General features: G+C 31.0%; 1 protein-coding gene across 1 annotated transcript; it reads right to left on the minus strand.

Annotated features, from left to right (window-relative positions):
• Window positions 1–15,669: 15,669 nt before the first annotated feature.
• Window positions 15,670–18,648, minus strand: TGAM01_v202521 (hypothetical protein; the record flags this gene model as incomplete). The annotated part of the gene is made up of 1 exon (XM_018804967.1): window positions 15,670–18,648. The coding sequence occupies one exon, from the start codon at window positions 18,646–18,648 to the stop codon at window positions 15,670–15,672; it is 2,979 nt and encodes a 992-aa protein (XP_018661691.1).
• Window positions 18,649–19,144: the final 496 nt, after the last annotated feature.

Raw genomic sequence — 19,144 nt, forward strand, 5'->3', positions numbered from 1 at the left:
ATTAACACTCTCTTTACATATATTAAGACCCTAAAATATCTTATAACTAAATAAAAAGCTACTATTAAAGAATAAAAAGAATAATTAAACACCTGCTGCGCTAAAGAAAAAGGAGAAATTATTTAACCTAAGTAATTAAATAATTATAATAAAAACCTTAGTAATAAAAAGAAATACTTTAATAAAGTAAAAACTTACTTTAAATACTTTACTATTACTTTAGTAAATAATAAAAATAAAGTTTACTTTATAGCTAATTACCTTATAGGAGTAATTAAAGAATAATTTAGGCCCTATATAAAGGACTAAAATATAAACTTAAATTAAAAAGACTTAAAGGCAGAAATATAATATATCTTTAAGAAATACTAAAATTATAAGGATAAATTTATTAAGGCCTTTAGAATTATAAATAAATAATAAAAAGCTAAAAAATAGCTTTAATCCTTAATTTAAAAAGGACCTTTAATTAAATATACCGTAACCTTTATTTAACTTCTTTAAAAAGTTAATTAAACTAAGGAATTTAAGAAAAAATACTATTATATAAGTATTAAACTAAAAGTTAAGGATAAGCTCTTTAAACTTAATAAAGATAAATTAAGCTTTACTAAATTTATAAAAAAAGCTATTAAAATTAATAATTAATAATTTAAATATAAATAAAAATATAAGGCTAAGAAAACTAAAACTATACCTAAATTCTTACCTTAAGCTAACTAAAGTAAAAAACACTTAAATTATATAGCTAAAGATAATAGCATATAACTAAGAAAAATAAATATTAATAATATTAATAAAAGAAGGTTTATTAAAATATATAATGCCTATAGTAAGAAAGGCTATAAGGAAGTAAACTACTATTTTAAAATAACTTATAAATTTTATAGTAAAAAAGGCTATAATAAAGCCTATTGCTATACTAAGAAAAATAAAAGATATTCTAAGACTATTAAAAATAAAGTTTAAATAAACGCAATTATAAAAGTACTTTATAATTACCTTAGCTAAATAACTTACTATAATAATTTATATTTTATATATAAAAGTAATAAGGAAAGATTTAAATATTATTTAAAAAGGCTATAAGCTAAGAAGTCTTATAAAACTATATAAATTAATACCCTTAACTTTTATAAAAAGAAATATAAAAACTATAGCTCTATAAAACCCTATTCTATCTATGCACTTTATAAATACTTATCTTATAGCTTATAGAATATTAACCACATATATAAAGGAAAATAAATTACTATATAAAAGGAGAATTATAAATATAATAACTGCTACTTATAAAACTATAACTATAAATATATAAGATACTTAAACTATAAATTTATAAAAGGATATTACTATAACTATAAAGGAGAGCACTAATAAAATATAAATAAAATATATAAACTCTTTAAAAAATAAAATAAAGTAATTAAAGAATACTTTAAGGACCTTAAAGAAAAAGAAAAACTTATATAAAAGATATCCTATATATACTAATATAAGCTCTATAAGTTAAAAAACTTAAATTATAAATGCTAGGGATATAATACCTATAGCTTATAAAACTCTTAATATAACTATAATAAAGTCTTAAATATATTAATTAAGGAATATTAAAGATAAGAAAAATAAAGATAATACTTAAAGGAATTCCCTTTAATATAAATTAACCTCCTTATACTTATTAAAATTAATATCTTTAATGCTTATAATTATATTATATTATTATAATCCTATACTCTATTAAAAATAAAACTTATAAAGGAATATAAATTTAATAAAAAATATAAGAATAAAAACTATAAATACTATAATAAGCTATACTATAAATTATATATATATAATAAAATTAAAGAATAATATAATAACCTATAAGTATATTATTAACTAATTAAATATTAAAAAATACATTTTTTAAATTATAAAAGGCAATACTATAATATATATATAGTAAAATAATAGTAATACTAATAAATAATAATAAAACTAAAAATAAAAGGCTATAACCTAAAAAAACATTATAATACCTAAGAAGGACTTATTAAGAAATATTATTACCTAATTTAAAAATAAAACTATAATATTAAATGCTAATAGTATATAAAATACTAAAATATTATATAAGAATAAAACTATTTAAACAGCATTTAAATTAATTTAATTAAACGCAGTAATAAGAAATTATTAATTAAAGGGTATATTAACTAATAGCTAGTAAAAATATATATAAACAGTAGTGCGGATTATAACCTTATTACTTTTAAAATAATAAACTTACTTAGGTTATTATATACTAAGAAAAAATAACTTATATATATATTTAGTGTTACTATACCTAATGCTAAAATAATAATTAATTATAAAACTAATTATCTCTTAATTATAATTATTAATTATACTAAAACTATTAAGTTTAATATTATACCTCTTAATACCTATAATATTTTACTTAAATACCTATAGTTAAAATAAAGTAACTTACTAATTAACTAAAAAATTAAATAAATACTCTAGGAAATAAATATTACCTAAGAGCTATAACTAAGCTATTGTGACGAACCGTACACTAGATAGTTAGTAATACAAGGGCTTCCCAAGAGACAAACCTAGAGTTCAGTTCTGGGTTTATATTGGCGGAGCAATTAGGAGATCTTCGGGCAATGTAAATAGTAATAACAAATGTTACCAGATAGTAAGCAGTGCAGAGCGTGTTACAATCTTAATTCTGTGTTAACAACTGGCTATCTAAGTTATTTAAATAAGCGTAATAAAGTAAACTTATATATCCAGTTAAGGTTTCTGGATCGTAGTGGAAAGCTGTCTTTCCTAGCTTTCCTTGGTGTTAAGGAAAGCTAGCTTTCCTGGCTTTCCTTGTTTAGTGAGCGTGGGCTTTTGATTGGTTAACGGATTATAGTTAATCCGTTCTGTCTTACCCTATAGGCCCGTTGTGATAACCATAAGTGTTGGGTTGTGACATAATACTCCCTCCTTGTTGGTCTTATCCTCAAGACCTAGTCACGTTATCATATAAGTATCCCCACCTGTCTTCCTTCCTAAGTGAGTTATTCCTTCCTTAGTTTTCTTCCTTTATTTTTATTATGGTTAAACGCAAGCGAGATAATAACAATACTTCCACGCAAAAGAAAGAGAAGCGTAAAGGTCTTACTAACACTATACTAAAGAATTCCGTTCTTATTATAAAGTCGTGCACCTACTGTGAGTCTTAAGGTCATAAATGCGTTGCTTTGGAAGAGGATTCCCGTTATTGTTTATCTTATATGAAAAATCAGAAATCTTATTGTAAGGCTTTTAGTCTTACCCCTTAACAGATGCGAAAAGTCGCGTCTCATCATTTAAAACTAAATAAGGAGCTTAAGGAAGCTAAAGAGGCTTAGTTAGAGCTTAGTGCGAAGGTTAAACGTCTTCGTACCCAGAAATAAGAGTGGTTGAGGAGGATAGAACGTGCAATTGCGCGGGGGCTGGATAATTTAGAGGAATTGGAACGGGTTAAGCGCGAGGAACGCGAAGCGGAGGCCGCTCATTAGGTTACCCTGTTAGCGCCTAATTCTACCGTCGGCCCGTCCTAGTCCGTTAACGCCGTTAATTGGTCTGCCTTTGAACTGGACCCATTGTTATTTCCACCCCTAAAGACCGATAAAATTCCCATAGGATTGTCTAGGCACTCCTCTTAAGTTCTTTTTCTGGAACCTAAGAGTCTTCATTGGAATCGTATCCTTTCCATCTAACGAGGTATTCTCGTTCTTCTGTTTCTTCGTTTATTTGCATGCGAAGTAGTTTTTCAATTTTATATTCTTCTTTAATGTCTTAGACAATAATTTCGTCTATAATTAGTTCGCCTATTTCCTCGTCCACTAGTGCTTTCTTAAGTAGTGATACGTGGAAGACGGCTGTTTTTAATCTCATGTTTTCGGGTAAGTCTAATTCGTAATTAACTTCGCCAATTTTCTTCAGAATTTTAAATAGTCTAAGTTTTCTAAAATTCAATTTATTACTTAGCCTATTTATTCTAATATTTAGCAATTTTTTATTGCGTGAATGTCGTAGTAGGTAGACTATGTCTCCCTCCTAAAGGGTTAGTCCCTTAATCCTTATTTAGTTAGTATATTCCTTTATGCGCTGCCTAAAGAATTTAAGTTAAACTTTAAGTTCTTCCTGTAATTGGATCATATCTTCTGCAAGGATGCGTGCATTGTCCGCATTTAGGCTATCGCGAGGTAGTCTATAGGCTTCTAGTGTAAATCTGTAGTTAGCGTAAAACAGTGTAACTCCCGTAGTTTCCGTGGTAGAGCTATTGTATTACATTTATGCGATTAATAGCATTTTAACCCAGTTGTCTTGCTAGAGGTTAATGTAGCATTATAAGTATGCTTTAATAACTTAATTCATCTGTTCTGTCTGTCTGTCTATTTATGGATGGAACGCGGTGCTTAGCTTATAGTAAGTTCTAAGTTTAGCCATTAGTTCTTACTAGAATTTGGATGTAAAGGTACTTCCTTTATCTAATATAATTTCTTTTAGCATTCCGTGTTTAGTAAATATATATCTTATATAGAGATGCGCTAAATTTTCTGCTGTATGCAATTTCTTATATAGTAAGAAATATACTTGCTTTAAGAGTTTGTCCATAACCACGAAAATACTGTCAAATTATTTTCTAATTAGTAAATCTTTTAACTTAGGCAAGTCAGTAATGTGGTTAAATGTAACTGTGTTCTAATTTCTTTCTGGAACTAAGGTTAGTTATAATATTCTATATGGCTGATGCCTTTTATCTTTTATCTTCTTACATATATCGCATTTCTTAATAACTTCCAAAATTTTATTTTTTATTCCTGGAAATTTATAGTAGCGTATAGCGTGGTTCTAGGTAGTTTAGATACTACAGTATGCTGCCGCGATTATGCTGCGATATAAGTCTTAAATTACTTCTAATTATAGTTCTAGTGGTACCCAGATTTTTCCTTCCCATTTTGGCAAGCCTTCCTCAATGGTTGCTTCTTCCGGGAGTTCTTCTAGTTCCATATTGGCTACATATTCCCTTATTTTGTCAAGGATAGGGTTGTGTTCTTCTACAACAAATAGGGTATTAACTCATATTTATTTGTAGTTTCCTTAATGATTTTTCCTTAGAATTTGGGCTTTGAATTCTGGAATTTCTTCAAAGTGTTCTTCTTTTTTACTTAGTGCGTCTGCTTATCCATTAGCAATGCCGTCGTAATGGATAAGTTTATAGTTAAAGTCTAAGAGTGTCTTAAAATATTATGTTTGTCGCGCAGAGAGTTTTTAAGTCTTAGTGAAGTATACGATATTGCGGTGGTTAGTATGGACCTTAACCTTATACTTGCTTCCTAAACAGTAGTGTCTCTATTCCTTAAATGCTTTGAGGATTGCTATAAATTCTTTGTTATATATGGGGTATCTTAGCTCTGGTTTATGTAGTTTTCGTAAGAAGAATGCTACTGGATGGTTTTTCCCATTTTCGTCTTTCTGTATTAGTACTCCTCTAATAGTAAAGTCTAATAAATTTATTTTGATCTCTAATGGCTTGTTAGGATTGTATATAATGAGCATAGGTTCGCTAAGAAGGGCGTTTTTAAGTTATTTAAACGCTTCTTTTATTTCTAGCTTATACGCGAGTTTCCTATCTTTTAGTTTCTTCTTGCCCTTCTTATCTTCTTTAAGTTAAGTGGCATTAGTAAGTGGCTTAGCGATCTTGCTATAGTTCCTAATAAATCTTTAGTAATAATTCGCTAGGCCTAAGAAGCTTTATATTCCTTTTCTTATTTCTGGAAATTCCCAGTCTCGGATTGCTTTAAGCTTATCTAGGTCCATTTAGACTTATCCTAGTGAGATTAGGTGTCCTAGGAATTTAACTTCTTAAACGTGGAAATAATATTTTTTTAATTCCACTAGAAGGTTAGCGTCTTGTAGTGTTTATAGTACCTTATGGACGTGTTCTTTGTGTTCTTTAAGGGTTTTTAAGAAGATAAGAATATCATTGAGGTATATAATTATAAAGTTATTAATATATGCTTGTAGTATATGGTTAATTATTCGTTAAAATGTTACTGGTGCGTTAGTAAGCCTAAATGGCATAACTAAGCATTTGAATAATCCATAGCGTATTTTAAACGCTATTTTCCATTTGTCCCCTTCTTAGATGCAAATTAAGTTATACACTCCCTTAAGATCTAAGGCAGTGAACTAATTTACACCGGTTAAGCGGTCTTAAATTTCTATAATAAGCGGTAATAGGGTTTAATCCTTAATTGTAATCTCGTTTAACTGTCTATAGTCAATGACTAGTCTAAGTTTCCTATTCTTCTTTAATATAAATATAACAGGGTATCCAGCTGGTGATGTGAATGGCCTAATGTGTCCTTTTTCTAGCTGTTCTTATATCCATTCTTAAAGTGTCTTAAGTTTTACTTTACTGAGATTATAGATTAGAAAGAATTTTATTGTTTTTCCGTCTATAAGATCTATGTAATAATCCCATTATAAATGAAGCGGTTATACCGTTTCCAGTGTTAGACTAAATAGTTTTCTGTATTTCCTTTTATATTATCGAGGTGCTTTTAGGAGAGTTTCTTTTAATTCTCTTAGTTTGTCTTTTTCTTTTGCTTTTAGTAAGGCTTTGTCTAGAGCTCGTAATTCTATTTTTATTTGTTCAATGATTCAGTCGATGCGTACTTATTCTCCTTTGACTCGTCTGTGGTCATATTAAGGTGGTACTGGCGATTTTTCTATATTAAATTTAACCTTTCTTCTAGGTTCTGTTCTTATTTTTTCTGTTTTTTCTTTATTTTATTGCGCATAAGATTTTATTTTTGGGTCTGTAGGCGCGTCTTTGCCTTCCTTGCCCTCTCCATAGCTTAGTCATAACTCCTGGGTAATGTCTATATCCTAGAGTATTTATTTAGTTTTCCAGTTAATTAGTAGGTTACCTTATTTCAACTAGGGGTGTCTAAGCAAAACGTCGCAGTTACCAAGGGGCATAATGTTAAACTTAATAGTCTTAGTATAACTAGCAATTGTAATTGGGAGATGATCAGTCTCGTAATTAATTATTATCTTAGCATTAGGTGTGGCGACACTAGACATATATGTAGGTTATTTTTTCTTAGCGTATGGTAAGCTGAGTAGGTTTACTATTCGGGGGGTAATGAGGTTGCGATCCGCACCACTGTCCATGTATATTGTAACCAGGGATTGATTAATGTATCCCTTGACTTGTAGTTTCTTGCTATTACTTCCGATTGCGTCGATTCGGATGCTGTCTAAATGGGTTTAGTCCCATTTAACGCTTTAGTATTTCGCGCACTATTAGCACTTTAATTCTTCGTTTTAATCCTTAATTAAACAGTAGTATCTCTTAATTAGGGTTTTATTGCCTTATTTTTAGTTTAAATAATTCTTAAAATTATAACCTTTTTGTGCTAGTTTTTGGGTAATTTAATAAAATTGGCTTTTCTTTTCTCTGTGTATGCTGCAGTATATTACTGCGCAGTCTAGGAAGTGGTCTATTATATATTCTTCATGCTTGACTTACTTTAGTTAATATTTGTGCCAGTCTTTTAGTTTATTAAAGATATGTATTTGGCAGTAGATGTTATTGCACTATTTTTAATTATGTATTCCGCAGTCTTTATTTAGGGCATTTAAGAGGTCCTGGATAGGGACTTAGTTATATGCTCCTTAAATGTCTATTTTATTAAGTCTAATTTGTTCCCAAGCCTCTTCTAGGGTTATCCTGCGAGGTGGGTTTTCATTAAGGTATTATTGTTTTTCCTCCTGTCTTTCTTATTCTTCTGCTTATTCCCCTAGAACATACATGCAGTTATATTTAGGGTTATAGGATCCACAGATGCGGCATCTGTCGCAGTTATGGTCAAAGTCTGTTGATTTATAGACTTTACATTAGTATATATTTTTTCCTTGTTCTTTGATGTTATAGATATGTAGTATGTCTATGCTGTTATAGTATAGGCTCCTTTAATATCCTAGGCATTTGTGGTTTTTATTTCTGGACTTGCATAGAGGGCATTTATATTTTCCTGCGTATTTTGGGTATGTTATATTATGTCGGGGTTCTAGTGCGCCGCATTGGTGATATTCGTCGCCGTCGGGATTGTTGCTGTTGTATACGTCTTTAAAGGTAACTGGGATTTCATCCTTAAAGTCCTCTAATTTATTATTCTCGCATGTGTAATTAATGTTCTATAAGCCGCAAGATGAGCATTCGTAAAGTGCATAAATGGAATAAGGTTCCGTGGAGCTGCAGTTGTTGTATTAGTGTATATTCCTCCTGGTGCTATTCCTAGTTGTGAGGGGCTTATAGTCTAATTCATTAGTATTATAATCTTCGTAACTATTATAGTTGAAATCCCTTGGGTGAGGCTATTTATAAAAATTAAGGGTGTTAATTCGGACGATCTTATGAGATTTCTTAGCTCGTGGTTTCTTTGGGTAGTATCCTAAACCTTCCTTACTGCTTTAGTGCATAAGACATAAATCGTTATAGCACGCTGTCTAGCTAAGGTGGTCATAGGGTACTTCCATTATGGCGTCTATCTGGGCCTTGTCCTTAGTGGTCTTAGATTTTGCGTTTTTCTTAGTATAGCAGTGGGCTTTATTGTGGCCTTTCTTGCCATAGAATCCATAGGTAATCTTAGAACAGCAATCTGCCTCTTTATGGCCTTTCTTGCCATAGGTGTTGCAGGTTCCGTTAAACTTCCTTTTGTTGATGTTGTTAATGTCCATTTTTCCCGGTTGAGTACTATTATCTTTTACAATGTACTCTTGTCGCTTCTTGCCTTAATTGGCTTGTGGTTGGAACCTAGGTAGGGTTCTAGATTTTTCCGCTTTACGTTCTTGCTTTCGTTTATATTAACAATTGTCAATTTTAATGGCTTCCTCAGTGAATTTGACGAAGCTCATTTTATCTCTGTTGAGTCTAAAGAGTTCATCCTTAACTTCTGGTTTGACGCTTATATAGTAGCGTTCCTTTTTGGATTCTTTAGTCCAGTTAACTTTCTGGAGAAGTTAGTTGAAGGTTGCGGTGTGTTTAAACAGAGGTCCTTTTTGGATTAGGGCTTAAAGTTATTTCTTAGCTTCTTATTGTTTGTTTATAGTTCTGAAAGCCTTAATGAGTTTATCCTTATAGTTTTAGTATTCTTTAAAGATATATTTAGTTTCTTTCTTTAAGTCTTTCTAATTGGGGTTTATATTTTAGTCCTTTATGTAGGGCCTGAACTATTCTTTAGCTGCTCCTATGAGGCAACTAGCTGCAAAGTGGACTTTGTCTTCATTGTCTGCTAAGGTAGTAGTAAAGTATCTGAAGTAGGTTTCCACTTTATTAAAGTACTTCTCCCTGTCGCCGGGGTTTCCATTATAGTTATCTAGCCGTTTGGGTCGGATAATTTCTCCCTTTTCCTTAGTGCAACGGGCGTTTAATTATTCTTTTTATTCTTTAATAGTGATCTTTTGTTTATTTGCCAGTTTCTCCAGGGCCTTAATGCGTGCAAAAAGAGCGTTAATTGCCTGCTGTTCCGGGGTAAGCACCGGTAGTGGTGCCTATTGTGGGTTAGCAGGGGGATCCTAGTTTATTAGGTCCGCTGGTGGTTAAACGTTGGCTATTGTTGCAATATTGCCTGTAGGTCTGGTAGCCGTCCGAATAAGAGTTATTAATGTGTGATGAACTATACACTAGATAGTTAGTAATACAAGGGCTTCCTAAGAGATAAACCTAGAGTTCAGTTCTGGGTTTATGTTAGCGGAGCGATTAAGAGATCTTCGGGCAATATAAATAGTAATAATAAATGTTACTAGATAGTAAGCAGTGCAAAGCGTGTTGTAATCTTAATTCTGTGTTAACAACTGGCTATCTAAGTTATTTAAATGAGCGTGGTGAAGTAAACTTATATATCTAGTTAAGGTTTCTAGATCGTAGTGGAAAGCTGTCTTTCCTAGCTTTCCTTAGTGTTAAGGAAAGCTAGCTTTCCTGGCTTTCCTTATTTAGTGAGCGTGGGCTTTTAATTGGTCAACGGATTATAGTTAATCCGTTCTGTCCTACCCTGTAGGCCCGTTGTGACGACCATAAGTGTTGGGTCGTGACAGCTATAGAGAGGGCAAGGAAGGCAAAGACACGCCTATAGACTTAAAAATAAAATCTTATATATAATAAAATTAAGAAAAATTAAAAAAAATAAAAATAAAACCTAAGAAAAAGGTTAAATTTAATATAGAAAAATTACTAGTATTACTATAATATAACTATAAAAAAGTTAAAGGAGAATAAGTATATATTAATAGAATTATTATATAAGTTAAAATAAAATTATAAGCCCTAGATAAAGCATTATTAAAAGCTAAGAAAAAAGAAAAACTTAAAGAACTTAAAGAAATTCTTTAAAAAGTACCTTAATAATATAAAAGAAAATATAAAAAATTATTTAATCTAATACTAGAAATAGTATAGCTGCTTTATTTATAATAGGATTATTATATAGACCTTATAAATAGTAAGATAATAAAGTTCTTTTTAATCTATAACCTTAGTAAAGTAAAGCTATAAACACTTTAAGAATAAATATAAAAATAGCTAAAAAAGGGATATATTAAACTATTTATATTACTAGCTAAATACCTTATTATATTTATACCTAAGAAAAATAAAAAACTTAGACTAGTTATTAACTACTAATAGCTAAATGAAATTACTATTAAAGATTAAACCCTACTACCGCTTATTATAGAAATTTAAAACCGCTTAATTAGTGTAAATTAATTTACTGCCTTAGACTTTAAGGGAGCATATAACTTAATTTATATCTATAAGGGGGATAAATAAAAAATAGCATTTAAAATACACTATAAATTATTTAAATACTTAGTAATGCTATTTAAGCTAACTAATATACCCGCAATATTCTAATAAATAATTAACTATATACTATAAGTATATATTAATAACTTTATAATTATTTACCTTAATAATATCCTTATTTTCTTAAAAACCCTTAAAAAACATAAGGAATATATCTATAAAGTACTATAAATATTATAAAACACTAACCTATTAGTAAAACTTAAGAAATATAGCTTTTATATATAAGAAATTAAGTTCCTAGGACATTTAATTTTACTAAGATAAGTCCATATAAACTTAAATAAACTTAAAGTAATTTAAAATTAAAAGCTACTTAATATAAGAAAAAGAATATAAAGCTTCCTAGGCCTAGTAAATTACTATTAAAAATTTATTAAAAACTATAGTAAAATCGCAAAGCTACTTACTAACGCCACTTAACTTAAAGAAAATAAAAAAAGCAAAAAAAAATTAAAAAATAAAAAACTTATATATAAATTAAAAATAAAAAAAGCATTTAAATAACTTAAAAACACACTTCTTAGTAAACCTATACTTATTATATATAATTTTAATAAACCACTAGAAATTAAAACTAACTTATTAAACTTTACTATTAAGGGAGTACTAATATAAAAAAATAAAAATAAGAAAAACTATCCAATAATATTTTTCTTATAAAAACTATATAAACTAAAATTAAAGTATCCTATTTATAATAAAGAATTTATAGTAATTCTTAAAGTATTTAAGGAATAAAAACACTATTATTTAAAAAGTAAATATAAGGTTAAAGTTTACACTAACTATTATAATATTATATACTTTATTAAAACTTAAAAACTCTCTATATAATAAACTTATTATTTTAAAATACTATTAAACTTTAACTATAAATTTATTTATTATAATAGCACTACTAATAGATAAGCAGATGCCTTAAGTAAAAAAGAAAAACACTTTAAGGAAATCCTAGAAGTTAAAGCCTAAATTCTAAGAAAAAATTATTAAAGAAACTATAAGTAAATATAAGTTAACACTTTATTTATTATAAAAGAATATAACCCTATTTTTAATAAAATAAAAAAATATATAGTATAAATAAAATTAAATAAACTTCTAAAAGAAATAACTATTAAAGAAGGATTACTAAAATAAAAAGGAAAAATTTAAGTATTACTAAAATTATAAATTAAAGTAATCTAAGACTTATATTAAAGTATAATCACAGCTATATATTATAATATTTATATAATATAAAACTATGCAGTATAATACTATAAATTTCCAGGAATAAAGAATAAAATTTTAAAAGTTATTAAAAATATAATATATATAAGAAAATAAAAAATAAAAGGCATTAGCTATATAAAATATTATAATTAATCCCAGTTTTAGAAAGGAATTAGTATACTATTATATTTAACTATATTACTAACTTACCTAAATTAAAAAATCTACTAATTAAAAAATAATTTAATAGTATTTTTATAGTTATAAATAAACTCTTAAAGTAAGTATACTTCTTACTATATAAGAAAGTATATAATATAGAAAACTTAATATATCTTTATATAAAATATATATTTACTAAATATAAAATATTAAAAGAAATTATATTAAATAAAGGAAGCACCTTTACATTTAAATTTTAATAAAAATTAATAGCTAAACTTAGAACTTATTATAAGTTAAGTACCGCATTCTATTTATAAATAAATAAATAAATAAAATAAATAAATTAAGTTATTAAAGTATACTTATAATACTATATTAACCTCTAATAAAATAACTAAGTTAAAATACTATTAATTACTTAAATATAATATAATAGCTTTACTATAAAAACCATAAGAGTTATACTATTTTATATAAATTATAGGTTTACCCTAGAAGCCTATAGACTACCTTATAATAGTCTAAATGCAAATAATATATATATACTTATAGAAAATATAATCTAATTATAAAAAGAACTTAAAGTTTAATTTAAATTTTTTAAATAGCGCATAAAGGAATACACTAACTAAATAAAAATTAAAAAACTAACCCTTTAAAAGGGAGATATAGTCTACTTACTATAACATTCACACAATAAAAAATTACTAAATATTAAAATAAATAAGCTAAGTAATAAATTAAATTTTAAAAAACTTAAACTATTTAAAATTCTAAAAAAAATCAGTAAAGTTAACTATAAATTAAACTTACCTAAGAATATAAGACTAAAAATAACTATCTTTTATATATTATTACTTAAGAAAGCACTAGTAAATAAAGAAATAAGTAAATTAATTATAAATAAAATTATTATTTAAGACATTAAAGAAAAATATAAAATTAAAAAACTTATTTATATATAAATAAATAAAGTAATAAGAGAATAGGAATACCTTATAAGATAAAAAGAATATAACCCTAGCAAAGACTCTTAAGTCCTAGAATAAGAACTTAAGAGGAACGCCTAAATAACTCTATAGGAATTTCATTAATCTTTAAGGGTAAAAATAATAATAGGTCTAATTTAAAGGCAGATTAATTAATAGCGCCTATAGACTAAGATAGGCTAATAAAGATAGAATTAAGCGCTAATAAAGCAGCCTAATAAGCAGCCTCCGCCTCCTTGCATTTAACCTAATCCAGCTCCTTTAAATCTATTATACCCTATGTAATTACTTACCTTATTTTTATATATTATATTTTCTTTTACTTATAAAGACACTTAACCTTAGCATTAGCACAGTAACACTCTTCTTTAGCCTTTTTAAGCTTATCCTTTAAATAAAAGTAATAAATAGCAATTTACTTTAACTATTTAAAAAATAAACCTTAAATATTATAATATAATTAATTAAAGCAAATACACTTTAAATAACATAAGGAATTATTAAGTAATAATAAACACTTAAAATAATTCTTTAAAATATAAAATAAATAATACTTATTTATTTTATTAGCACTAATAATAATAAAATAAAATAATAACTTATAACTAATAATCTTTAAATAAACTAACTTAAAAATCTTATTTAATATAATAAAGGTTAATATAAAGAAATTAAGGAAATACTAGTAAAAGAAATTAAAAACTAACCACACTTACTAAGTAAGGGATATGTTATTTATACTAAGATTAACTAAATCTTAAAAATAAAACTAACAGGAGGGAAGTATTATATCATAACCTATCTCTTATAATTACACTAATAGGCCTACTGGGTAAGTAAAACTAGATTAATATAAGACTAACCTATTAATTATAAATAAATTATTAAATTATTTTAATAATTTAATAAGCTAGGAATAAATTATTAAAATCTTAAAATAATCTATAATAAATTATTAAATTTTATAAATAATTTTATTTAATTAACTAAATATATAAGTTTACTTCTTTACGCTCCTTTAAATAACTTAAATAGCTAGTTATTAATATAAAATTAAAATTATAATACACTTTACAGCTTACTCTCTAAGTAATAATAAAAAACCTTACTAAGCATTAGAATTAATTAATTATCTTAATTTAAATTAATTTAAAGCTTATTTAAGGCTAATAGGGAAGTAATTCTTACTTTATTATATTATAAATATAGTATTACTATATTATTATATAAAGGGCGCTTAGTATTTATATTAAGGGTAATATATTACTAATACCCACCTATCTCCTTATATATATAAACTATAATATAAGAATTAATTTAAAATTAGCTATTATATAATATATTAAAAAATTAGTTAATAAATTACTATAAGTTAAATAAAAATTAATTTTAAATATTATTATAATTAATAAAAAAAAGGATATTTTAATAAAAGAGAGAATTAATTCTTATACTTATAAGAAAAAATTTACTATTAAAGTATTTAAAAATTAATTCTATATATATAGCTATTTAAAAGTAAAATATATATATATAGCTTTAGTAAATAATAATAGTAAAGTAAAATTTTTTTATTTAAGTAAGAAAAAAGTAAATATTAGTAGTAAATTAATTTAAAGCCGCTTTATTTAATAAACTATAATTAAGTTACTCCCTCTTTATAAATTACTTTAAAATTAATTTAAAGAGTATAAATATTTTCTTTTATATATTGCTTTTAATTATAAACTATCTTTAAAATAATTCTATAGGGTAAAAAAAAAAAAAGAAATTAAATAAATAATAGAAAATTAATTATCTAAAAAGTAACTATTAAATAGCTACTAAAATTTTTTTCTATTTCTTTAATTTATTTAATAGTTTAGTGGTATATATATAGTGTGCAGTGGTAATCTATTTATTATATAAGTTATCTTTCCTTAGCGTAAAAGACAAGGCGACTATTACTTATAGTCAGGTTACAGGGGGGGCCGATGGTCAGCTTGTCTTTACACTGACTAGGAAGGTGATGGCCTTTAATGTAACGGCTAAAAGAAGCATTCATTTCTGTGTTAGACGAAGTAACCAAATACGGCGGCATTTTTGCCTGTTTCAATGACAAGTTAAGTGATCTCAAGTGATGATTTATTCGTGCTGATGCTTTACATTCATCAACATGGACTGGCTTCTATCGAACGTCTATATATCTCTACCCTTGTTCGCGCCCCATTACTCAAACTCCGCCAAAGTCGTTATGCTTATTCGTAAGGCTGTCGTTATGCTTCCGAGCATCCACATTAGCACATCACCTCCCACTTGTCATCATCATTTCTATATTAACAGTCCAAAACCGTTTAACAAAGACTTCATGTACATAAATCTATATATTTCCATTGCTAATTCTCCTTGTTGCTGTCATTGCTTCGCTGGGCGCATTATCGTCAACGGCTTAAACGGCCTGCGAACCCTATCAATCCCCGGCGGAGGGCCCAAGCCCACTGGACGTCTTACGCCGCCTCTCGCCGTGGCCGAAACAAAAGTCGTCCTGTGGAAGCTTGTGGCAGGCCGGTCTGGTACAGGAGTAGGTTCCGTAGGAGTGACCTGCTCTTGTTTGATTGCCTTGGCGTCGTCGTCAGTTGGCCTTGGCGGGGAGCTAGAGAAGCAGTGGTAGCGCTTCTTGGAACTGCCGTCTTCAGCTTCTTGCTTTATTACGCTGGGCCGATTCAGAGCATTGCCGCTCACGAGTTTGTGTTTTGCCAATAATGGATCGACGGCGGGAAGCTTTGGCAGCTCAGGGGCTTTCGCCTCAGTAGCTAGCCGGGCTGCGGAGCGGGATGCTGCAAGCTGATACCGAGCTAGGGACATATCGGGGCCTTTAAACCCAGTCATTGGAGCCGCTGGCTTGTTTGATGATGTTGTTGTTACGAACCCGAGCAAGCTTGACTGATCTGCTTTTCGTCGGGTGGTGCCCATCTTTATGGCCTTTTTGGCTGCTGCTGCCTTTTCTTCTTCAGCAGCGGCCGCAGACAGGGTGTTTTGATGCGTTCCAGCCGATACAAAGCCGGGCAAAGAGGCCATCGTAAAGCTGGATGCTTGTTCCATAGTCGTACTGTATTCTTTCTTCCACTGGCGTTCTTCGGCAAGTTCTTCGTCGCTACCATAGCCTTGGTTGTTCACCCGCTGCCGTTTGGATCCCTTGGAGCGATAACCTTGTGAATCGCCAAGTCCTTCTGGGTCTCTTGCGTCGATGGGATCGATTGGGAACAGATTATCCTCCATAGAGAACATGGGCGGAATCTTGTCAAAGATTGCCTTCTCGCTGAGGAGATCTCTTCCAAGGATTTTTGCGGCTGCCTCTAGGATTGGTCTGTTAAATGATGTTCCTTGTTTAGCAAAAGCCGTCGACTCAAAAGGCGCAACAAAAGGCGATAGCTCAACCTTGCCACTCATGCCCTGGGATCCGTACAAAGGGCAGCTGAGATAGAGTAGCACTTGCGCTCTGGTCATTGCTACGTAAAGCAGTCGTCTTTCCTCATCCAAGTCTTCCGCTCTGGAGTGAGGAATTGAACCGGCGTAGACAGCTGGTATAAACACTATGGGCCACTCGAGCCCCTTGGCGGCATGGATGGTTGATATAGTAATCACTGATTTCTTCTCCGCCCCTTCATCATTTTTCTGAGCATCGGATGCTAGCGCTATGTTTGCTAGGAATCGGCCCAGGGTGCTGTCGTCTTTGGCCTGATCAACATCCTCGATCTCTGGCAACAGCTCCTCATCTGCGTTTGCTGAGTCCCGTACAAAGTCATTGGCCAAGCTGAGGAACTCTTGAACGTTTTGCCATCTCTGCTCGTGATCTTCTGGATACTCTGACTCTAGGTATTGCTTGAAATCGAGCTGCGATAGTAGCTTCTCAATAAAATTAATCAACGTTTGGTGGCTATTTTCGGTGATTTGCTGAGCGTGGCTTTGAAGATTCAATACCATTCTTATTAGTTCGGCATTGAGCTTCTGCTCCATCTTGGGTAATATCTTTGTCGTTGCTTTGCGGCTGCCTTGACAGTGCTTTCTCAACAGCGACCACAGGCTCATTTTTTGCTGCTCGGCCTCTTCTATGAGACGCTTGACTGTCGTGTCTCCAATTCCTCGACGGGGGACGTTGATGATTCGTGCAACCGAGTCATTGTTATCCGGCTGATTTACGACACGCAGATAATCTAGTAGAACTTTGATCTCCTTTCGTTCGTAAAACTTGTGGCCGCCAATCATCCGATAGGCCAGCCCCGCCTTGCCTAAAGCTGATTCAATATGCCTTGAAAGAGATGCAGATCGTAGCAGAATAGCAACATCTTCATACTTGAGCATCTCCCCAAACATTGTGACAGCTCGTTTGATTTCGGAGACAATCCAGTCACCTTCTGCAGCAGAGCTCCTTAACTTTCGTAGAACCGGTCTTGTGCCTTTTGTATGAACTGGAAGAAGCACTTTTTGGTACCGCTTCTTATCTTGCTGAATAACGGTTAAAGATACATCGAGAATTGACCGAGATGAGCGGTAATTTTCTTCTAGCGATATTTCCTCTGTCTGGGGAAAGTCTCGTAGCAGTCGGTACAGGTTTCGGATCTCAGCTGATCGCCAGCCGTAAATACTTTGGTCAGGATCGCCGACAATCGTTATGCGTTGACGAGCCTGGCCAAATAATTTCATCAAATCGTACTGAATGCCATTTGTGTCTTGGTATTCGTCTATGAGAACCGCTTGGATGTTTGAGACACAAGCTGGATACGTTCTCAGCAACTCCACGCAGCGCACTAGTAGGTCGTCGTAGTCTAGTAAGTTCGATCGTTCTAGGTGCTCCTGATACTCCCTGTAGCACTCATTCAATGATGGATTCTCAGGCTGCTTCTTGTTCGAAGGTGCGTCGGTCACATGGCCCTTGGCTTTCTTCTTGCTGATCCACGATCTCGCATACCCAGGGTCGATGTTGAAGTCATGGCGTTTACATATGCGCTGAATAATTGCCCTCGAATCGCCATCATCGGCAATCCCAAACTTGGAATCAAGACCTATGTGTTTGCCATAGGCGCTGAGATACCGCCGGGCAATGGAGTGAAAGGTGCCGAGCACGATCTTCTTCTCACTTTCCGGGCCAAGGACTTTGCCAATTCGCTCCTTCATCTCACGGGCTGCCTTGACGGTAAATGTAGCTACAACGATGTCTGATGGCTGGTAGCCCGTTTGCTGAACTAGCCACACAACGCGTGATGTGAGAGTATGCGTCTTGCCGCTCCCCGGGCCCGCCAGGATGGCAACTGTTGATGCATTGGAAGTGACAGCACGGCGCTGGGCCGCATTGAGCGACTGCAGTATTGGATTCTCAGCCGAGGCCGTTGACATGGCGCAGCTCGAAGCGAAAGCCCGTGGTGTTTATACCTGGCTAGGAACAGAGATTGGGCATCTGAAAGGTAGTACAGTATCTGCACCCTGTGCCAATTACAGCGCTTGGAGGCTCGATATCAAGCAACAGATGAATTAGGGGCACAAGCTGAACTTGATGATTTCATCTTATCTTGTCACTTCACCACTCGCGTCGCCATCCAACGCGTCGATTCAAAGTGGGCAACCAACATGGCGCATCGCGAACTCACGTGACTTATTGTCTTGGTAAGCCCGCGGTCACGAAGCTTGTTTGTTGACCATAATGCGCTGCTTATCAGTTTACAGATATCGCATCTCATTTTCTGATATGAACAAATGCATGAGATGAGAGAAAACGTCATCCATCACTCTTTCTGCGCTTTGGAAGTGAGTATCATAAGCTACAGAAAACCGCCCAAATGTGATGGGTGATGGTGATGAGTGATGGGTGATGAGGAATACATAAGTTCACATC

This window comes from Trichoderma gamsii (assembly GCF_001481775.2).
Source record: "Trichoderma gamsii strain T6085 chromosome Unknown Scaffold_6.2, whole genome shotgun sequence".
NCBI lineage: Eukaryota > Fungi > Ascomycota > Sordariomycetes > Hypocreales > Hypocreaceae > Trichoderma > Trichoderma gamsii.